Raw genomic sequence first — 17,282 nt, 5'->3', positions numbered from 1 at the left:
TGTGTGAAAGAGAGCAAATTTTTTTTAGCATTTACAAAGTCCTTTATGTGTATATATTTTTATACATATATAATAAATATATATATAATAAAGATTATTTTTTTAGAGTAGTTTCAGTTTTACAATGAAATTGAGAGGAATGTATGGAGATTTTCCATATACCCCCTGATAAGTTCTTTTTCTCTTCAATTTGTAAGTCCCTTTACACATTCAGGAGGTCAGTGTGTTTTCATTTATCTTGGTTACAATTCTTTTACAAATCTCTCATTGGCTGTTGACCTTAAGCACACCAATCTGTGTCCCATCATGCCCCTTTCTAGTCACTAGTCGCACACCCCAAGGGTGACTGCTATCCTGATTTCTAGCATCCTTGATTAACTTTTCAATAAATGCTGCTGAGTCAGCTCGACATTCATTGAGGAAAACAGAATGGATTTTGACCCTTATCACACACCATAATGAAAATCCACTCCAGATGGAGTATTGGTTTACATGTGAAAGGTAAAATGTTAAAAGTTTCAGAAGAAACCATAGGAGAGTATCTTTATAACTTTGGGGTAGGCAGAGATTCCTTAAACAGGACATAGAAAGTGCTGTCTCTCAAAGAAAATTTTCGTAAATTAGACTACATTGAAATCAAGAACTTCATTTCATCAAAAGATAGTAGAAAGGCAAGCCAGATATTTGCAAGAAATAGATTTGACAACGGACTCTTAATCCAGGATAAAGAATGACAACAAATCATTAAGAAAAGGGCAGATGACCCAATGGAGGATATCCAGATAGTCAGTAAATAGTGGAAGGGGGTTCAGCCTCATAGTCATCAGAGAAATGCACAGTGTACACTGTTACACATTCCAGTAGAATGGCTAAAATGAAAAAGACTTAGAATAGCAAGTATTGGCAAGAACGTGGAACAGCTGACACTTTCGTATACTGCTGGTGAGAATATAAATTGGTACGACCTCTTCAGAAAGTTCTATGACATTATCTTTTCTTTCCTTATAGATTTTTTAGTCATAGCCCTTAGATTAGGTTTGTAGTCTCTTATATTTTCTTGCAAGAGTTTATCTTTTCACATTTATATCTTTAACCCTTCTGGGATTTTGCACATGGTACAAGAATCCACGTAGATTCCTCAGGAGAGCAGATTAAAGGTGGGGCCTGCAGTGGGGTCAAGAGGAAAGGCTCTGGAGTATACGGCCAAGAGTTCCATCTTGAGTCACTCCCATGCTGGCATTGTGACTTTGGGTCCATTCCTTCACAGTCGGCTTGTGTTTCCTCTTCAGTAAAATGACAACAGTAATTGCAAGTACCTAATAGAGTTGGTAGGAGAATTAAATAGGTTAATAAATTTGAATTGTTTAAATCATGGCCTAGCACATAGGAAGTACCTAGAAAATGTTGGCTCTCATCATTATTACAGTCTTGCTATTGTTGTCCGTATTCCAGGTGAGCAGCCACCTGTGTCCACACAATTTATTAAGTAGTCTAATCTTTCACCTCTGAATTGAACCATCCACTACGTTTATAATGTGCTTCTGGATCCTCTCTCCTGTTCCACTGGGCCAGTTCCCTCTTTCTGCACCAGTTCCACACTGATGTGATTGCTGTAGCTTACAGCCCAGGTTCATCTTTTTTTGTATCCTTTCTTTGTATATCATTCTTCTTTTGTATGCTTTCCTAGCTATTTAGTCTTTCAAAACCAAAGTTATAAAGTTAACAGCTGTTGGCATTCCAACTTCTATGTTAATTTTGTGAAATTTCGTGACAGTGGCTGTTTTTGGATTTAAGTTACCTGGTCCAAGAATGTGGTATGTCTTTCTATTTGTTCAGGACTGCTTTTATGTCCTTCAATAAGATTTCGTAGTCTTTTTCATAAAAGTCTCTCAGATTAAACTAGTTCCTGAGTGTTGTGCAGTTTTTGGACTTACAGTGAATGGATATTCTTTGTGGCCGATCCAATTTAAACTTCCTTCAGTGAACATAGCGGAATATACTTGCTTGCTGTTTATCATATATTAAACAACCTTATCATTCATTTAATGTCACTTTTTATTAGAATCTTAGATTTTATAGGTATATAATCATGTAATCAGCAAAAAAAAGAATTGTTTTAACTTTTTTCTCTAATCTATACAATGTTTTCCTTTTCTCATGTTTACAGGAGCCTCAAAGATCATGTTTCATAATGGGTGGTAGAGGGTACCCATATCTTGTTTTAGATTTTAATTTATTAATTAAAAGTGTGTCATCATTTAGGATAATGTTTGTTGTTGAGTTTTAGTGAAGTGTCTTTAATGTTTTTAAATGATGCCCTTCTATGCTTAGAATTTTTATTAGGAGTGGCTGCTAGATTTAATTGAAGGCCTTTTCAGCCTTTATTGATAGGATCCTGTAATTTGTGATTATTTTATGTTATATTGATAGATGTGCTGATATTGAGCCATTAAATAGCTTCTACTTGGTTATACTATATTGTTCTTTTGAATGAAATATTGATATATTTGCTAATATGTAGAATTTTTGCAACTATTTATGTGAGATTAGTCTCTTTTATATTAGCTTTAAAAGGATATAGATATTAAAAGTTACACTGATTTTTATCAGGTGAATGAGGGGGCTTTTCACGATTTTATGGCCTGAAGTATTTTAAGTCAAATTGGGATCGCATGTGCTTTAGAGATGGATAGAACTGATCTTTGTACCGCATGAGGCCATTCTCGGTGATAGAGGTTCAGCACCTTTCCGGTCTCTTCAACACTAATAGATCTATTCCAGTTTTCTACTTGCTGTGTCAGTTTGGGTATTTATGTTTTGTTAGCCTATCGTCTGCTTCTCTGCATTTTCAAATTGTCTCCATAGAGTTGCATCTCATAATTCTTTTACATCGTTCCAGTAACTTTATTTCTGTATCCTGTCTCATTCCTAAGCTTGTCTTTTTGGGTTTGGCTCCTTTTTCAGACTTGCAAAGGGTTTATCTATTTTAGCTGTCTTTGAAGGACAAGCTTAGGGATTTGGGTGGTAGCATTTCTATTTATTTTCATTAATTTCAGTGTTTACCTTCACAGATTCCCTTTTCCCAGCATCTTTTGGTTATTTTTATCCTTTTCTTCTACTATTCCCTTTAAATACTTCTTTAAAATTTATTCTTGTTTACTTTGGAGGCCATTTTCTTGTACAACTTTTAATGTATCTTACCAATTTTTGTATGTGGTATTCTCCTTTTCATTGTATTTCTATGTGGTTTGAAATTTCATTTTTATTTTTGTTTTTCATTATAGCATTATTTAGGAGAATGTTATTTAGTTTTCAAGTAGGTCTTGGGGTTTTATTTTTATTATTTCTCACGGTATTGGCTTATGAACGGAGAATATGGCTTTTTAAACGTTAAGTATTTTGAATTTGTTACAGTCTTTTTCAGAGCCAAGCATATGGTTGGTTTTTGTAAATCTTCCATCAAAAAATGTATGTTTTGGGGCCTGCCCAGTGGCACAAAGATTAAGTTTGCACGTTGCACTTCAGTGGCCTGGGGTTCGCTGGTTCGGATCCCAGGTGCAGACCTACGCTCTGCTTGGCAAACCATGCTGTGGCAGGCGTCCCACATATAAAGTAGAGGAAGATAGGCATGGATGTTAGCTCAGGGCCATTCTTCCTCAGCAAAAAGAGGGGGATTGGCAGTAGATGTTAGTTCAGGGCTAATTTTCCTGGGGGGAAAAAAAGTATGTTTTCTATTTGAGATCATAAGGATCTCTGTATCTCTGAAATAAGAGTTGCTGGTTGTGTGAAGTAGAAGGAAAGTAGGATGGGTTGATCAAGAGAGAGCCTCCAGAAATCCCCATAACATCTGCCCCTCTCGCATTTCTGCCTGTCACACCCACCCTCCTTGTTGTCCTGTGCCTTCTGTGGGTGAACTTCACGCTCCTGGATAAGACCACTCCTCTGCTTGTGTAATGGCTCCCATTCATCTCACCTGCTCTCTTTGCTGCATCAGTAAACGTTTCTAATCTCCTGGGTCATTCCTGTCAGCACAGAAAAATGTATAATTTCCCCTTTCCTAAAAATGTCCCCTCTCAACCCTATATCCCTTTCCTTCTCCAGTCTCTCACATGTTTACTCTTTCCTCTGTTGCAAAACTTCCTGACACATGGCTATTGAGCACCTGGTGGCACGTGGCTGGGCCGTGCTGAGATTATCTAATTGCATTGGCCTGTGAGTCTTCCCATTTGCCTTTCATGCTTCTCCACCCAGGCTTTCCCTGCCTGCCGCCATCACACCACCCCTGTCCACCCAAACTGCATTGGTCAGGAGTGCTGCTGACCTCATGTAGCCAAGCCCATTGGGTGCCTCTGAGGCCATATCTGCTTCACTTGACTTCTGGGTTGCCTTCTTCCGGTACCGTCCAGGAGAAGTAAGGTGCAAGCCTCCTGTGTAATTTAAAACATTCTAGTAACCACATTTAAAAAGGTAAAAAGATGAGTGAAATTAATTTTAATAATAAATCTTATTTAGCCTAGTATATCCAAAATATCATCATTTCAAGGTATAATCCATATAAAAATTACTGAGATATTTTATATTCTTTTTATCATACTAAGTCTTTGAAATCGGCATGCATTCGACACTTCCAGCACCTCTCAGTGTGGACCAGCCGTGTACCACCAGGTGCTCAATAGCCGCCTGTGGCTTCCAGCCACTGGATTGGAAAGCGCAGTTCTAGGGTCTCCTCCTTGAGCACCTCTTTCCCTCCTTCTTGCTGGATAATGACTACTTATGTGCCTTATCTTAAAGTGTTAATGTTAGTCCGCTTGCATGTGTATTTATGTAACAGCTTTGTGCTGGGCAGTGGGCTGGATTCTCGTGGCCCAGTACAGAGTGAAATCTGATAGTGAAAAAACGCAACAATAGGATGATGAGAGAGAATGTCTGGGTGTCTAATGTAGAGTGGATGGTCAGCATAGGCCCTTCCCGACTCTCTGTCCTCTTCATTTAATATCCTTTTGCTATCCTGAAATTAAATTATAGAGTATGTCATGTACATATAGTTTCAAAATATCTCTTTCAGTTTATCAGTGCTCAGTACAAACATTGGCAGACATCACAGAATAGTCAGATACCTTGTAATGAAAGTCTTAATTTGAGAGAGGGCAACTGGAAGTCATTCCTTACAAGTAATATAGGGAAGTGATGAGGAAAAGTTATGCAGTCAACCTTTGGGGATAATGTCAGAATGAGGTAGAAAAACAGTAAGTTAAAAAAAGAAGTAAAAAATAATTTCAAGGGGCCAGCCCGGTGGCATAGTGGTTAAGTTCACACGCTCCACTTCAGCAGCCCAGGATTCGCAGGTTTGAATCCCATGCATGAACCTAGCGCTACTCGTCAGGCCACACTGTGGCAGCATGCTACATAAAGTAGAGGAAGGTTGGCACAGATGTTAGCTCAGCCTCAATGTTCCTCAAGCAAAAAGAGGAAGATGGGCAACAGGTGTTAGCTCAGGGCCAATCTTCCTCACCAAAAAAGAAAAGAATAATAATAATTTCAATATAACAACTTCCGTAACTTAAATTTCTATTGTACTTTGGAAAAATTTTTTTAAATTATAAGATGGCAATAATAGGAATGTTTTAATGTAATCCTGTAGTGAAACTGAGGTACCCTTCATTTCGTGTGTCACTACCAACTTAATAATATTCAGTTCCTAGTCTGTTAGAAGGAGCCTCAGATCTCTGTTACATATGTATGTACAGTGGCTACAAATGGGTTCATTGTGTCAGCAGCTTAGATACCAAACAGGTGTTGCCCTCAATGATGTCATTTTCCAAAATAGTGAGCAACTCATAGTAAAATTCCAAAGATAGCAAAGTATAATATCCCCTGATATTATATCCCCCCAGTTGCATTCTTGGAAAATTCAATGCAGAGTATACTTTGTGTTTTAAACTAAACTTGGGTTCTAAAATCAGATTTTTCACCTACATGAATACACACCTGGACATTTGGAAGCCATTCAGGACAGAGGACAGTTTTTCCTTGTGAGGGAATTTCCTGCACATTCTAAGATGTCTCGCAGCCATAGTCCTTGTTTACATCCCTCGTCCTTTGGTGAACCGAATGGCTTTTGCCCCGTGAGACTAGAGTGTATCCCATCAAGACGAGGTCATGGAAGGAAGTCCTGTCGGAGAAGCAGGCAGAGGTCTGCTTAGGGGGCTGTCTGATTCCTTCTTGCTGGCCTTGTACCTTTGTAAGCAGGGGACTCATAGGACCTGATTTACATTTTAAAGTACCTCCCTTGCTTCCAGATAGGGGTGGTTTGTTGAAGGGAAACGGTCGGTCGGGAGACAATTGCATGATAAGCTACCGTGGCTGGGAGTAGCATGGTAGCCACGGAGACGGAAAGGAAACTCACAGATTCTGAATGTTTGGAGCTAGGCAGGATATGGGAGTAAGGGAGAGAGCAGTCAGAGATAATGCCTTCATTTCTTGGCTCAAGAACGAGGTTGAATGGTGATGCTTTTTCCTGAAGTGAGGAAGACTGGAGGAGGGACATGCTTTGAAGGAGGACCTGTGACTGCTAAGTTTGCAGTCTCTCCCAGAGGTCCATGTGGGGATGTCGTGTCGGGAGTTGCATACGTGAGTCCCAGTTCAGGGCTGGAGGTGGTACTCGTGCACAGGACTGGACGGTGTTCACCAGGCCATGCACAGCTGGGGAAGAACAGGGCCCGCCGCAAGAGCACGGCGGCACTTGAACCGTATAGACTGGGGAGGGAAGAAGCCCCTGTGAAGAGCTGCGGAAGAGCCGGAGCGGCAGGGGCAGCTCCTCAAGGACAGATGCCCCAGAGGCCTAAGACAGGAGGAGCGGAGGCTGGCCCTGGGCATTCCATGTGAAGGCAGGAAGGCCTCGCAGAACACACCTGTGCCTGAAAGCAAAGCTGCAAAGATGTTTTGCTGGGAAGGGGAGCTGACTAGGAGTCACTTTCTGAGCCATAATTCCAGCTCAGTCCCAATGGCGTCATCTGTGCTGAGTCCAGTGCACTTGGCGGGGAGAGGCTAATACCTCGTGATATTCTGAGAGAATGGAATATTAAGTGGGCTAATTGTTTTGTGAAAATGTGAAGGAATCCTGTCACGCAAAGTGATCATTGTCATGAAATGCTAGAAGGGTAAAAGACAGATGGGCGTATTTTGTCTTCATAAGAAGAAAAAAGAGTTTATTGTACTTGGAAAATGGACAGTCTCTCTTGGCATGTCTGTCTGGCAAGAGTCCTTTGGATACCTGCTGTCCCCTAGCTCCTAACTATTACACCCAAGAACTTCCATAAATTTCAGAGACTTAGTCTAGCTCAGGGTGTGCTGGGTGTGGGCCTGGGCCCCTCTCTCTGTGGGAAGGGGAGCAAGATGTCCACTTGGACTGAGAGTTTCACACAGTTCTCCTCCTGGCTGGCACGTGAGTCAAGTCAGGCACTGCCTTCTGTTTCCTTCCTTTCTGTCTTGTGTGTTCTCTCTCTGTGGTACCTGTAATTCACTCATCCAAACCCTACGGATGGAGTGCTCCTCGCTGGCCGTCGGGAGCATAGAGAGCAGGCACTTGCTAACCTGGAAGTGAGCAGATGGTTCTGGCAATTCCACAACTGTTCTGCAGAGGGAGAGATCCCCACTGGGGCTAGATGGACTGTCACTTCCCCCCAGGCATCCAGTCTTAAGGAGGATGCCTTTAGGAGAATGGGGTGGGAGTTGGGACCGTAAGAATGTCACAGAATAGTCAACGTGAGTCTTTTATCTGTCGTCCAAAGTTTTTGCCTTTTCTTTCCAAAGCCGACACATCTGGCCGACTTCAACCAAGTGCAGACCATTCAGTATTCAAACAGCGAGGACAAGGACAGGAAAGGAATGCTGCAACTGAAAATAGCAGGCGCACCCGAGGTAAGGAAGGCTCACAGCCGTCATTAAGGGAAAACTAAAACCGAGTGGTATTTTGGAAATGATGATTTTTTTGGGAGATAAGGATGAAGTTTTCATGGATCATCAGAATCACAAGTTTCTCTTACATAACAAGTAATAATGATTAAATGCTCCCAAGAATAGAACAGGAGACAGATTTAAAAATCAATCAAGAGCATTATTGTGAAGATGATTGAAGATTATTGTGAATTACCAAGGAAATCAACTTGTTAGAATTATATGAAAATATTTATATATTCTGTAAACTACGTTATTTCCCAGACTGTGTTGTATGTGACATTCTCTCAGTGGTAATAATCATAATAATAACCACAGCAGCAGCAGCTGGTACTTCCTGCTGCATGTGTCACCCACTGTTCCAACACTTTACCTGTCAGCCAAGAGCAGCACGTGTTTCTCTCAGAACCCGTGAAGGAAGTCCTCTAGATACTTTGGTTATCTTCGTCCTGTAGATGAGGAAAATGAGCACAAGAGGTTGGCCACAGTCCTAGTAAGTGGTACAGACGGGGTTGATCCCAGACAGTCTGAACTCAGAGCCTGTGTTCTTTTCTTTTCTTTTGTGAGGAAGATTGGCCCTGAGCTAACATCTGTTGCCAATCTTCCTTTTTTTCCCCCCCTCCCCAAAGCCCCAGTACATAGTTGTATGTCCTAGTTGTAGGTCATTCTAGTTCTTCTGTGTGGGATGCCACCACAGCATGGCTTGATGAGTGGTGTTAGGTCCATGCCCAGGATCCGAACTGGTGAAGCCCAGGCCGCCAAAGTGGACCACAGGAACTTAGCCACTCAGCCACGGGGCCGGCCCCTCAGAGCCTGTGTCTTAATCAGCGTGAAGTCTAGTGCGTTAAAGACCAGGCACGGCATGAGAAATGCTCATTTGGCAAAGAGTACGTAAGGTGACCCTTTCTGAAAGATGGACAGAGCATCCTCGAGTATTGAAGAATCCGAATAGTCTGGTCTCGCATGCAGTTCCACTTGCGCGTGAAACGTGTTTTTCGGAACTCCTCTGTCGCTGCTCAGCAGAGCTCTTCGGCCCGTTGCAGCCTCACCTCGGGCGGGTGTGTTTCCCGTGCTCCCCACCGTTCTTACTGCTTTCTGCCTCGGGATCTGTAACACTTCTGAGGCTCTAGGAAGTCCGCTGTTTTTTCTTGGAGTTAAATGATATCATAAAATACTGAAACCTTACTGTAAATTGAAATTTCCTGAAAATAGCTCAGTGGTGTTCTTGTTTGGCACTGTCATTTTCAGACTGTCTTCTTTCCTTTTTGCTATCCCCAAATAATATTTAGGATCATGCAGGTGAGTAAGTTGTTCATTTAGAAGGAGATGATGAATACTACATCAGTTAGGCCACACCTGTATTTGAAAGTAAAATACAGCTTTGATTATCTCTTGGATAACCTTTAATGGTAGGTCTTAAGGAAGTTTATCACAATGGCATCTTTTAATTTGAAAAGAGTGGTTTATAAGCTCTTAGGCAGAACATGCTATGCATACTAAAAATAATGAAATTTTACTAATTTTCTTTAATGTTATAAAAATTGTGGTAGATGGTTGATAAAAATTTAGTCCATGTTAGTCTAGTTTCTCAGATGAGCCATACTTAACTTACTCATTATCTAAATTCTTCCCTTAATTAGAGTGTGCCAAAGGGGCCAGGCATTCTGAAGGAAAATATTTTTTCACCTCCTTTTGTTCTGGAACGTGAGCCTCAATCTAAGTGATTTTTCTGTTTTCATCTAGGTTTGCCTTCTGTCACATATTCTAGGAATAACACCCTCAAATATCAAACTTCCTTTTTCACTCAAACCTTATGACAAATCTTGTTTCACTCCCACTCTTCTCTGTTTTCAAGTGTATCTAGGGATCTGATGTCATAGCGCAGCTGTCCCTTTGATTATTGGAAAGAACAATAACGCCTCTTTCTTGGTCTCTTCCCCTTTTTAGCCTCTGACAGTGACAGCGCCATCCCTCACCATCGCAGAGAATATGGCTGACTTGATAGATGGATATTGCCGGCTGGTGAATGGAGCCACGCAGTCTTTTATCATCAGACCCCAGAAAGGTGAGGCTCTGCTTCTGTGTGAGCATTCCCACTGAATTGTTCGATGAGCTCATCCTCCACAGCTTGTAATCCTTCTTTTAGATAACTCTGGAAATGTGAAGGCCAGACGAATAATTCAGTCGGGTAAATCTGTGTTCTTCTCTTTGTAGGGAAGTGATCCAGCTCACAGCTTAAGAGCTGGGTTTGAATAGAGCTTAAAGAAAACATTGTGTTTAGACTATTGTGTTTTGAACACCATACTTATTTTCTAGGTTACCAGTAGTATTTTTAAATAAACTTTTGGGATTATGTTCTGAGTTTTTTGTTTTTTTTAAAAAAAGTGTCCCTTGTAACTCATGTTAAATAAAGTCTCTTTCCTGTTTTTCCTTATAGATCTCAAAAGCTTAGAGCAGTCAGAGAACAAAAATGAGTTCTAAGTCATGATGTAAAATCGACAGTTAGAATGAGTAACTGTCCTGGAAACAAGGCTGTATCACTTCAGAAATGATCTGGGGTTTTGCAAGGCAATAAGAAGGAAAATTTTAGAGGATTAGGATTTCTGAAATAATCGAACGAAAATATTCCCAGCAGGATGATAGCATGGTAGTAGCAGGAAAAAACGGGGCTTTTGGAATTGCATCAACTTGTGGGTTCCAATCTTGAGTCCTCTGTGCTGCCATCTGTAAATTACTTAACCTTTCTGTGCCTCAGTTCTCTTATCCGTAAAACACAAAGAGTGGTACCTATCTTCTGTAATTTTGGGGAGGATGTGTGACCTCACATATGTGGAAGGCTTGGAGCTGTACCTGGCACATAAAATATTCTTAAACTTTGGTATTGTTGTTCCTGTTGATGCTGCTAGTTGCAGGATGATCTTGACACAAGGTATGAACCTTGACTTTGAAACTTCACATCTGTAAAAGAATGATACTGACTTTATAGTGTGGTGGATGGGTCCACAGTAGTGCCCGTAAAGCAGCCAGCTCTGTGGCAGGTTGACATAGGATCCCTGCCAGTTGGCACTTCTGTGACTAGGATGATTACAGAGGAAAGAGTCCAGAAGGGCTGAGTGGTGTGTGTCCAGGTCTGCAGAACTGGGTTTAATAGTGGAGAAGATGTAGCAGAGCACAAGGACAGCAAAGGATGAAGCACTGGACTCCGCGTGTAGACACAGCAGGAAGCCCCGCCTGCCCAGCCGTCCAGGACTCTGTGTCGACAGAGCAGTTTGAAGGGGGGTGGGGGGGGGCAGTGTGATGGAGAGGAATCATTGGAACCTTTGTTTAAAAGTTAGAGTCATGATGTTGTGCTCTGAAAACAATAGCTAAAGCTTTAAGCCAAAAGGCCAAGAACTAAGTGTATGGATTCCAGGACATGGCTGATCTCACAAAAATGTTTTTCCCACTGTGATCAGGCCAGGAAAGCCTATTCATTTCTTTTTTCTAAAATATAGCTTTCTTTATATGAAATAGAGTAATGAAGTTGCTTTTAGAAATGTCTAAAGGCTGCTCTCAGTTAAACCTTTTGCAGCCATAAGCTCTTGATTTTTCATTTTGTGCTTTAAACAGGTATGTACCTTACAAATATTACTAATATGTTTTGAGAGAACTTCATACAAAGACAGTATTTTGTGAAAAATGTTAAATGTAACATATTGCCTATCTCCTTTTTGGTAAATAATTTTTATTTCATCCTAATTTACCAAAATGTTCTTTATCAATTTGTTGGTACACATTAAAAAAAAATAACATTCAGACATTAAACATTAAATGAGTCATTCCATGTTTAAAGCTTCAACATCTTCCTGTGTGTGTTTTTGATTGGCTTTTTTCCCCCCAAAGATTGGCACCTGAGCTAACATCTGTTGCCAATCTTCTTTTTTCTTCTTCTTCTTCTTCTCCTCCTCCCCAAAACCCCCCAGTACATAGTTGTATATTTTAGTTGTGGGTCCTTCTAGTTGTGGCACGTGGGATGCTGCCTCAGCGTGGCATGATGAGTGGTGCCACGTCTGCATCCAGGATCCAAACCAGCGAAACTGTGGGCTGCCAAAGTGGAGCCCACGAACTTAACCACTCAGCCACGGGGCTGGCCCCTGATTGGCTTTTTTTCCTCCTCTAGGGAGAAACATTTTGATATCAAAGCTTGGGAAATGAGATGCATTAAGTTCTTCATTCATATTAAAAGAGCGTAAATGAAAATGCTTCTCATAAAAACCTAGTAGGTATTGGTTGTTACCGATTTTATATTGTCTTTATAGAATGAATTATTAAGCTTGATAATTTACCTATCTTATTCTAAATCACAGTGTATTTATTTATTACATGACTATTTTATAATAGATACCTAAAGTGAAGATATATTGCCTAAGTGAAGTTATATTTTAAGTCCAACATTTTTAATGGATCATAGTCAGAAATATATGTGGACAAGAGCACACATGTGTTTTCTAATTTAGATGATTAAAAAATTTTCAAAGAAATGTAAAACATGTTTTTACAAACATGTACTGTTTTCCTGGCAATGTGCTTCAAAGAACAATCATGTATGTATCCATCTGTCTTCTTTGGATTATAAAGTGCTTAATGGTAAGCAGCATGTGCATGTTTGTATGTATAACAGAGATAACAGTTATAAGTGATCTGGGAGTTCTCCATGTGAGCTCTGAATATGCACAGATGTACTTGGTTAGTTCTGTGATCTACCACAATTACCTTGAAATTATAAAGTGCTTTAAAAGGTGGTGTTTTTTGGGGCGGAAAATGGTAAGAACCATAAGCGAAATATCCTGAACTGAGTTCCACCCAAGTTGCTGTGTGACCCTGGCCTCATTGTAGGGCGTTATCTAACCTGTCTCTTTCCCACAGGAAAGCTCAGTAGCAACTTTCAATTTTAGTAAAATTCTCAGAGGAGGGAATTATGCAGATTAATATGGGGTCATAATTTCCTTGTTCTTAAGTAGATTTTCCGTATATAGGATGAGAGTAAATACTGTACAGTGTGAGGGGAGGGGATGCATGCCTCTAAGTGTGACACGAAACCCAGAAGATAGGAAGAACAAAATTGATAGTGCATTATATAAACGTGGAGTTGCTCCTATTAGTAAAAGGAACGTGTTTGAAAGCTGTGACACAGAGGGGAAAACATTTCTAACACCTACAATAAAGAGTTAAAATCTCTTGTTTTGCAAGTGTTCTTCTTATTCAGTGACAACCCAGTATAAAAACGGGCGCCTCATAGAAGAATGAACATATAAATGTCCAGTAAACAGACAGACAGAGTGACACATGCCATTTTATGTTTATTAGATTGGTAAAAAGACTGATAATACAAGGCTATTGGAAAATGCAGTCTCCCGCTTTGTTGGTATCACCGTCAGCTGGTACATTTCCAGAGGACAGAGTCGCAGCAGCTCCCTGTCCAGTCGTCCACCTCCTAGAAAGGTGTCCTGCGGAACCACTGACGCAGGACGTTCACCCTCCATTGTTTATAATTGCACAGGCTTGGAAACAACCTCAGTGTCCGCAGGATGGGAACTAACAAATAAATGAGGGAGCATGTAGGTTTGTAACACAAAAATAGCACCATTGTCGTTTTCAGCAGCCGCATGGTATTGTATCAGGTATGCATGCTCCCTCGTTTATTTATTTATATATAGATCCAAACCTATGTGTGTGAATTCATGAGCATAAAAGGAGTCTGGAAGTGGGGAAAGTTAAGTGCCCAACTGTGGCTAGTGAATACTTCTAAGGAGAATGGAATTGTATTTGAAGCAGGGGAGGGGGCCTTCAACTTTTTCACTTTTTCCCCCACGTTATATATCTTTATGATTTAGATTTATTTAGATTTTTAGTTCTGGGAGCTGGCCCGGTAGTGCAGCAGTTAAGTTCACATGTTCTGCTTCGGTGGCCCGGGGTTCACCAGTTCTGATCCTGGGTGTGGACGTGGCACCCCTTGGCAAGGTGTGGTAGGCAGTAGGCATCCCACATATAAAGTAGAGGAAGAGGGGCACGGATGTTAGCTTAGGGCAAGTCTTCCTCAGTAAAAAGAGGAGGATTGGCGGCAGATGTTAGCTCAGGGCTAATCTTCCTTAAAAAAAAACAGAATTTATTCAGAGAAATAAGATACAAACCATGTGAATGACATGAGAAATCGTATGTTCAGTCAACTTATAAATTTAAAGGAATGTTAAAAATTAACTCCTAGAATTGGGCATTTTAGTTAGTGAGTACTTAGGTTTTTTTATAATGCTACTGCTATTAATGTCTGTTGCCATTTTGCTCAATATTCTGTTATTTTTTTTGCTTCCTGAAAATTTACTCTCTTAAGATCCTTCAGTTGTTAATCAGCTCTTTTACAGCCTTCTTGCTACTCCTGCCCAGCTACTTTGGAAGTCTATATTAACCAAATATTTAATAACTAGTTTCTTTTTCAAGCCAGTCCTGAGGGCCTAGTGGTTAAAGTTCTGCACACTCACCACTTCGGTGGCCCGGGTTCATTTCCTGGTGGCAGAACCACACCACTCGTCTGTCAGTAGCCCTGCTGTGGCGGCAGCTCACAAGGAAGAACTAGAAGCATTTACAACTAGGATATACAGCCATGCACTGGGGCTTTGGGGAAAAAAAAGAGGAAGATTGGCAACAGATGTTAGCTCAGGGTACATCCTTCCCTGCAAAAATTAAAAAAGAAAAAGGAAAAAGAGATCTTTAAAAAAATAGCTGTTGTTTTTCTCTCCAAGGAAGTAGAAATTTCAAGAAAGAGTGCACAAACAGTTACAAATCACACATATGCCATTTGAAAGGCCATATCATTAATTGACAGTGTTTGATGTGGTTAAGATGGTGGTGATAGCATTCATGGGATAAACAACCAATAAGATTTTCTACTTATTCTAACTTTGGTCTTCATGGTATAACTTGGTTATTTTGCTTGAAATTTGGATGTCAATAATTCAAAGAGTGAGGAAATTTGGATGGAATTCCTGTAGTGCATTGGCTATTATGCGGTGGTTGGATATGTTCTGTGTTATTTTAAGCCTCACAACTATCCGTGCAAACGAGGCAGCGTGCTCTCTGTCTCATAGGTAAATAAACAGTTGTTCAGAGAGTCACTCACTTGGGGCCCAAGGCTGATTGAATTCCTCGTTTACCAAGCACTGGTCTGAGAGCCTTTGAGTGCCAGGTGCCCGCCCGGGCGGTAGGGACACCTGTGGCAGGTTAGGTCTCACCTTCAGGTAGTCCGATACGTAGCAAATGCTCTTCTGTATGCTGGAGCAGAAGCACAGGAGGGCCATTCCAAGCCACTTGGAGTATTCTGGGAAGAGCTCCTTTGAGGAGATCATGGTGGAATTGAGCTTTGAAAGATTGAGAAATGCTATTTCCACCAGAAGAAAGAGCTCTTTCAAGCGTCTTTCAAGGCAGCGTGATGTATTCAGGGAAATATAATATGCAATCACGTAGAATCAGGAAATAGTAGAGAGTGAGACTGGAGAGACCGTGACAAGGGTAACTTCAGTGGCCTGGTGGGTGGAGGGAACTGATGGGACTGAGTTCAAGGGCAAATGCAAGGAGAGGAATCCTGGACAGTAAGGGTGACTGCACTGGGGGTGTTACCTAAGGAACTGCCTGGGAAGGCACCTCCACCCCACGGCCCTACAGACACACCCAAAGAAGGGAGACAGAGCTGTTTTGTGTGGCAAAAGAATCAAAGCTGTGCTTTGCGGGTTAAGTTGAGGTGCTTAAATTTCATCCTAAAAGCTGTCGAGAGACACTAAAATTTTAAGCAGGGGAATGACTTGATGAATTTGCATTTAGGGAAGATTATTCTGGTAGTAATTTAGCTCAGGGATGGATTAGAAGGGAGGATCGATCAGTCAGGGGCCCATTAGATTAATCCAGATTAAACTGGGGGAGGCTCCATGCTCCTGGTTCACAAAAGGAGGGGTGGGGAGAGAGAGTCCCCTCAACCACTGAACAAAGTCCTGAGCTTCATCAGGCAGGAGCCAGTCACTGCCCAAAGCGACGGGCCGGCCCGGTCATTGGTGGGAGATGAGCACCGTCCTAGAGGCCCCCGGGCGCACCCCCCCCCCACCCCCAGCCTGGCCGCGCTCAGAAGCCCTCAGGCCACCACTCTGCAGGCCTGCTTGGTTCTTCGGTTCCTCTGCTTCTTCAGCTCCTCTGGTAGCCACGCATCCTGTGGATTTGTTTTCTTTGTATTTCTCTGTGTTCACTGCGTAGATTTTGGTGTCGTTGCTAGTGAGCATTTTTATCAAAATGTTGAATGTTCAGTCTTTTGGTAAAGATTGTTGACTTTAACCATGAGAAATCCTTCATCTTTTAGAGTCTCCTTGGAAGGAAATCTCTTACCAATTTGTCATGTTAATGCTTTGTTTTGATTAGGCAGTACCTTTTAAACAGTATGCAACTACAGTCAGTTTATGTTTGTTAGAAATATTGAAAAGAAGACCATGAAAGCCTAAGATAGACGGTAGAATAACTTCCTTTAAGGGGTTATTGCTAAGATACTGGAATAAAACTCATCCTTCCCCGATTTCTACATCTAACCTTTTCAAAAGGAATAGAAGGAACCTCATCTCTCTTTCCTTTTTTTTCCCCAGAAGGCGAACGGGCTTTGCCGTCAATACCAAAGTAAGTGCTGCTTTGTGCATGTTGTTATTCAGTTGTGTTAGACGCTGGAAGGAAATCACTATGCTTTATAATCCATTTTCCTTTAATAATCAAATTTTTCTACATATGTGATTAGGGAACTAGAAAACAAATATTTCCAGAAAGAAATCAAATCAATTATAAATCATGTTATGTATTTAGATTTAATCAAAAGTTTGAAACGAATTTTCCCTTTATTTTAAGTTCAGTAGGGAGCTCAAGAAAAATCATAGTGATAATACTGTGGAGGCCTGTTGCTAAACAGTCACATTATAGTCACCACCAATCTTTATAAGAGCCTGAAAATGGCGACCATTCTGGCTATGTTACACGGGAGAAAATTAAGAAATTTATATTAATTTTTTTACTTGTTTATGTCATGAATTTCATAGTAGATGTGTTGATCTATAAAATTAAGAGAATTAAATAGTAATGCCAAAAGAACTTATTTAATAACTTCTCTATTCTGTGTGTTAAGAACTGGGGACCGTTTGAAAATTAAAATCTAGACATTCAGATATACAGGTAAATAAACAATTATAGCTGTGTGCCTGAGTGCTCACCTGCAGAAGAATACTTCACCTGCGAGGGTCCTGGAAATAGGATCAGGAGGCTGAAGCCTG

At 40.9% G+C, this 17,282-nt stretch overlaps 1 protein-coding gene and 1 long non-coding RNA gene across 50 annotated transcripts in view; one reads left to right on the top strand and one right to left on the bottom strand.

Moving 5' to 3' along the window:
• Window positions 1-17,282, top strand: part of PTK2 (protein tyrosine kinase 2) — a 279,891-nt gene that overhangs the window by 157,229 nt on the left and 105,380 nt on the right. For all 49 annotated transcript variants that reach the window (XM_070221906.1, XM_070221887.1, XM_070221892.1 and 46 more), the window contains 3 exons: window positions 7,813-7,920; window positions 9,904-10,021; window positions 16,611-16,641. In XM_070221906.1, coding sequence (XP_070078007.1) covers window positions 7,813-7,920; window positions 9,904-10,021; window positions 16,611-16,641 — 257 coding nt within the window. The remainder of the gene's footprint in view (window positions 1-7,812; window positions 7,921-9,903; window positions 10,022-16,610; window positions 16,642-17,282) is intronic.
• LOC111775043 (uncharacterized) overlaps window positions 627-17,282 on the bottom strand; it is a 29,221-nt gene continuing 12,565 nt past the window's right edge. Inside the window, exons 3-6 of the long non-coding RNA XR_011421486.1 lie at window positions 8,330-8,405; window positions 5,989-6,172; window positions 4,322-4,427; window positions 627-1,316 (exon numbers count right to left, since the gene is read on the bottom strand). This is a non-coding gene — a long non-coding RNA (uncharacterized lncRNA). The remainder of the gene's footprint in view (window positions 1,317-4,321; window positions 4,428-5,988; window positions 6,173-8,329; window positions 8,406-17,282) is intronic.

This window comes from Equus caballus, chromosome 9 (genome assembly GCF_041296265.1).
Source record: "Equus caballus isolate H_3958 breed thoroughbred chromosome 9, TB-T2T, whole genome shotgun sequence".
In the NCBI taxonomy this organism is placed as follows: Eukaryota; Metazoa; Chordata; class Mammalia; order Perissodactyla; family Equidae; genus Equus; species Equus caballus.
Note: the sequence above shows the minus strand (reverse complement) of the source record. Positions and strands in the feature narration are given on the sequence as shown.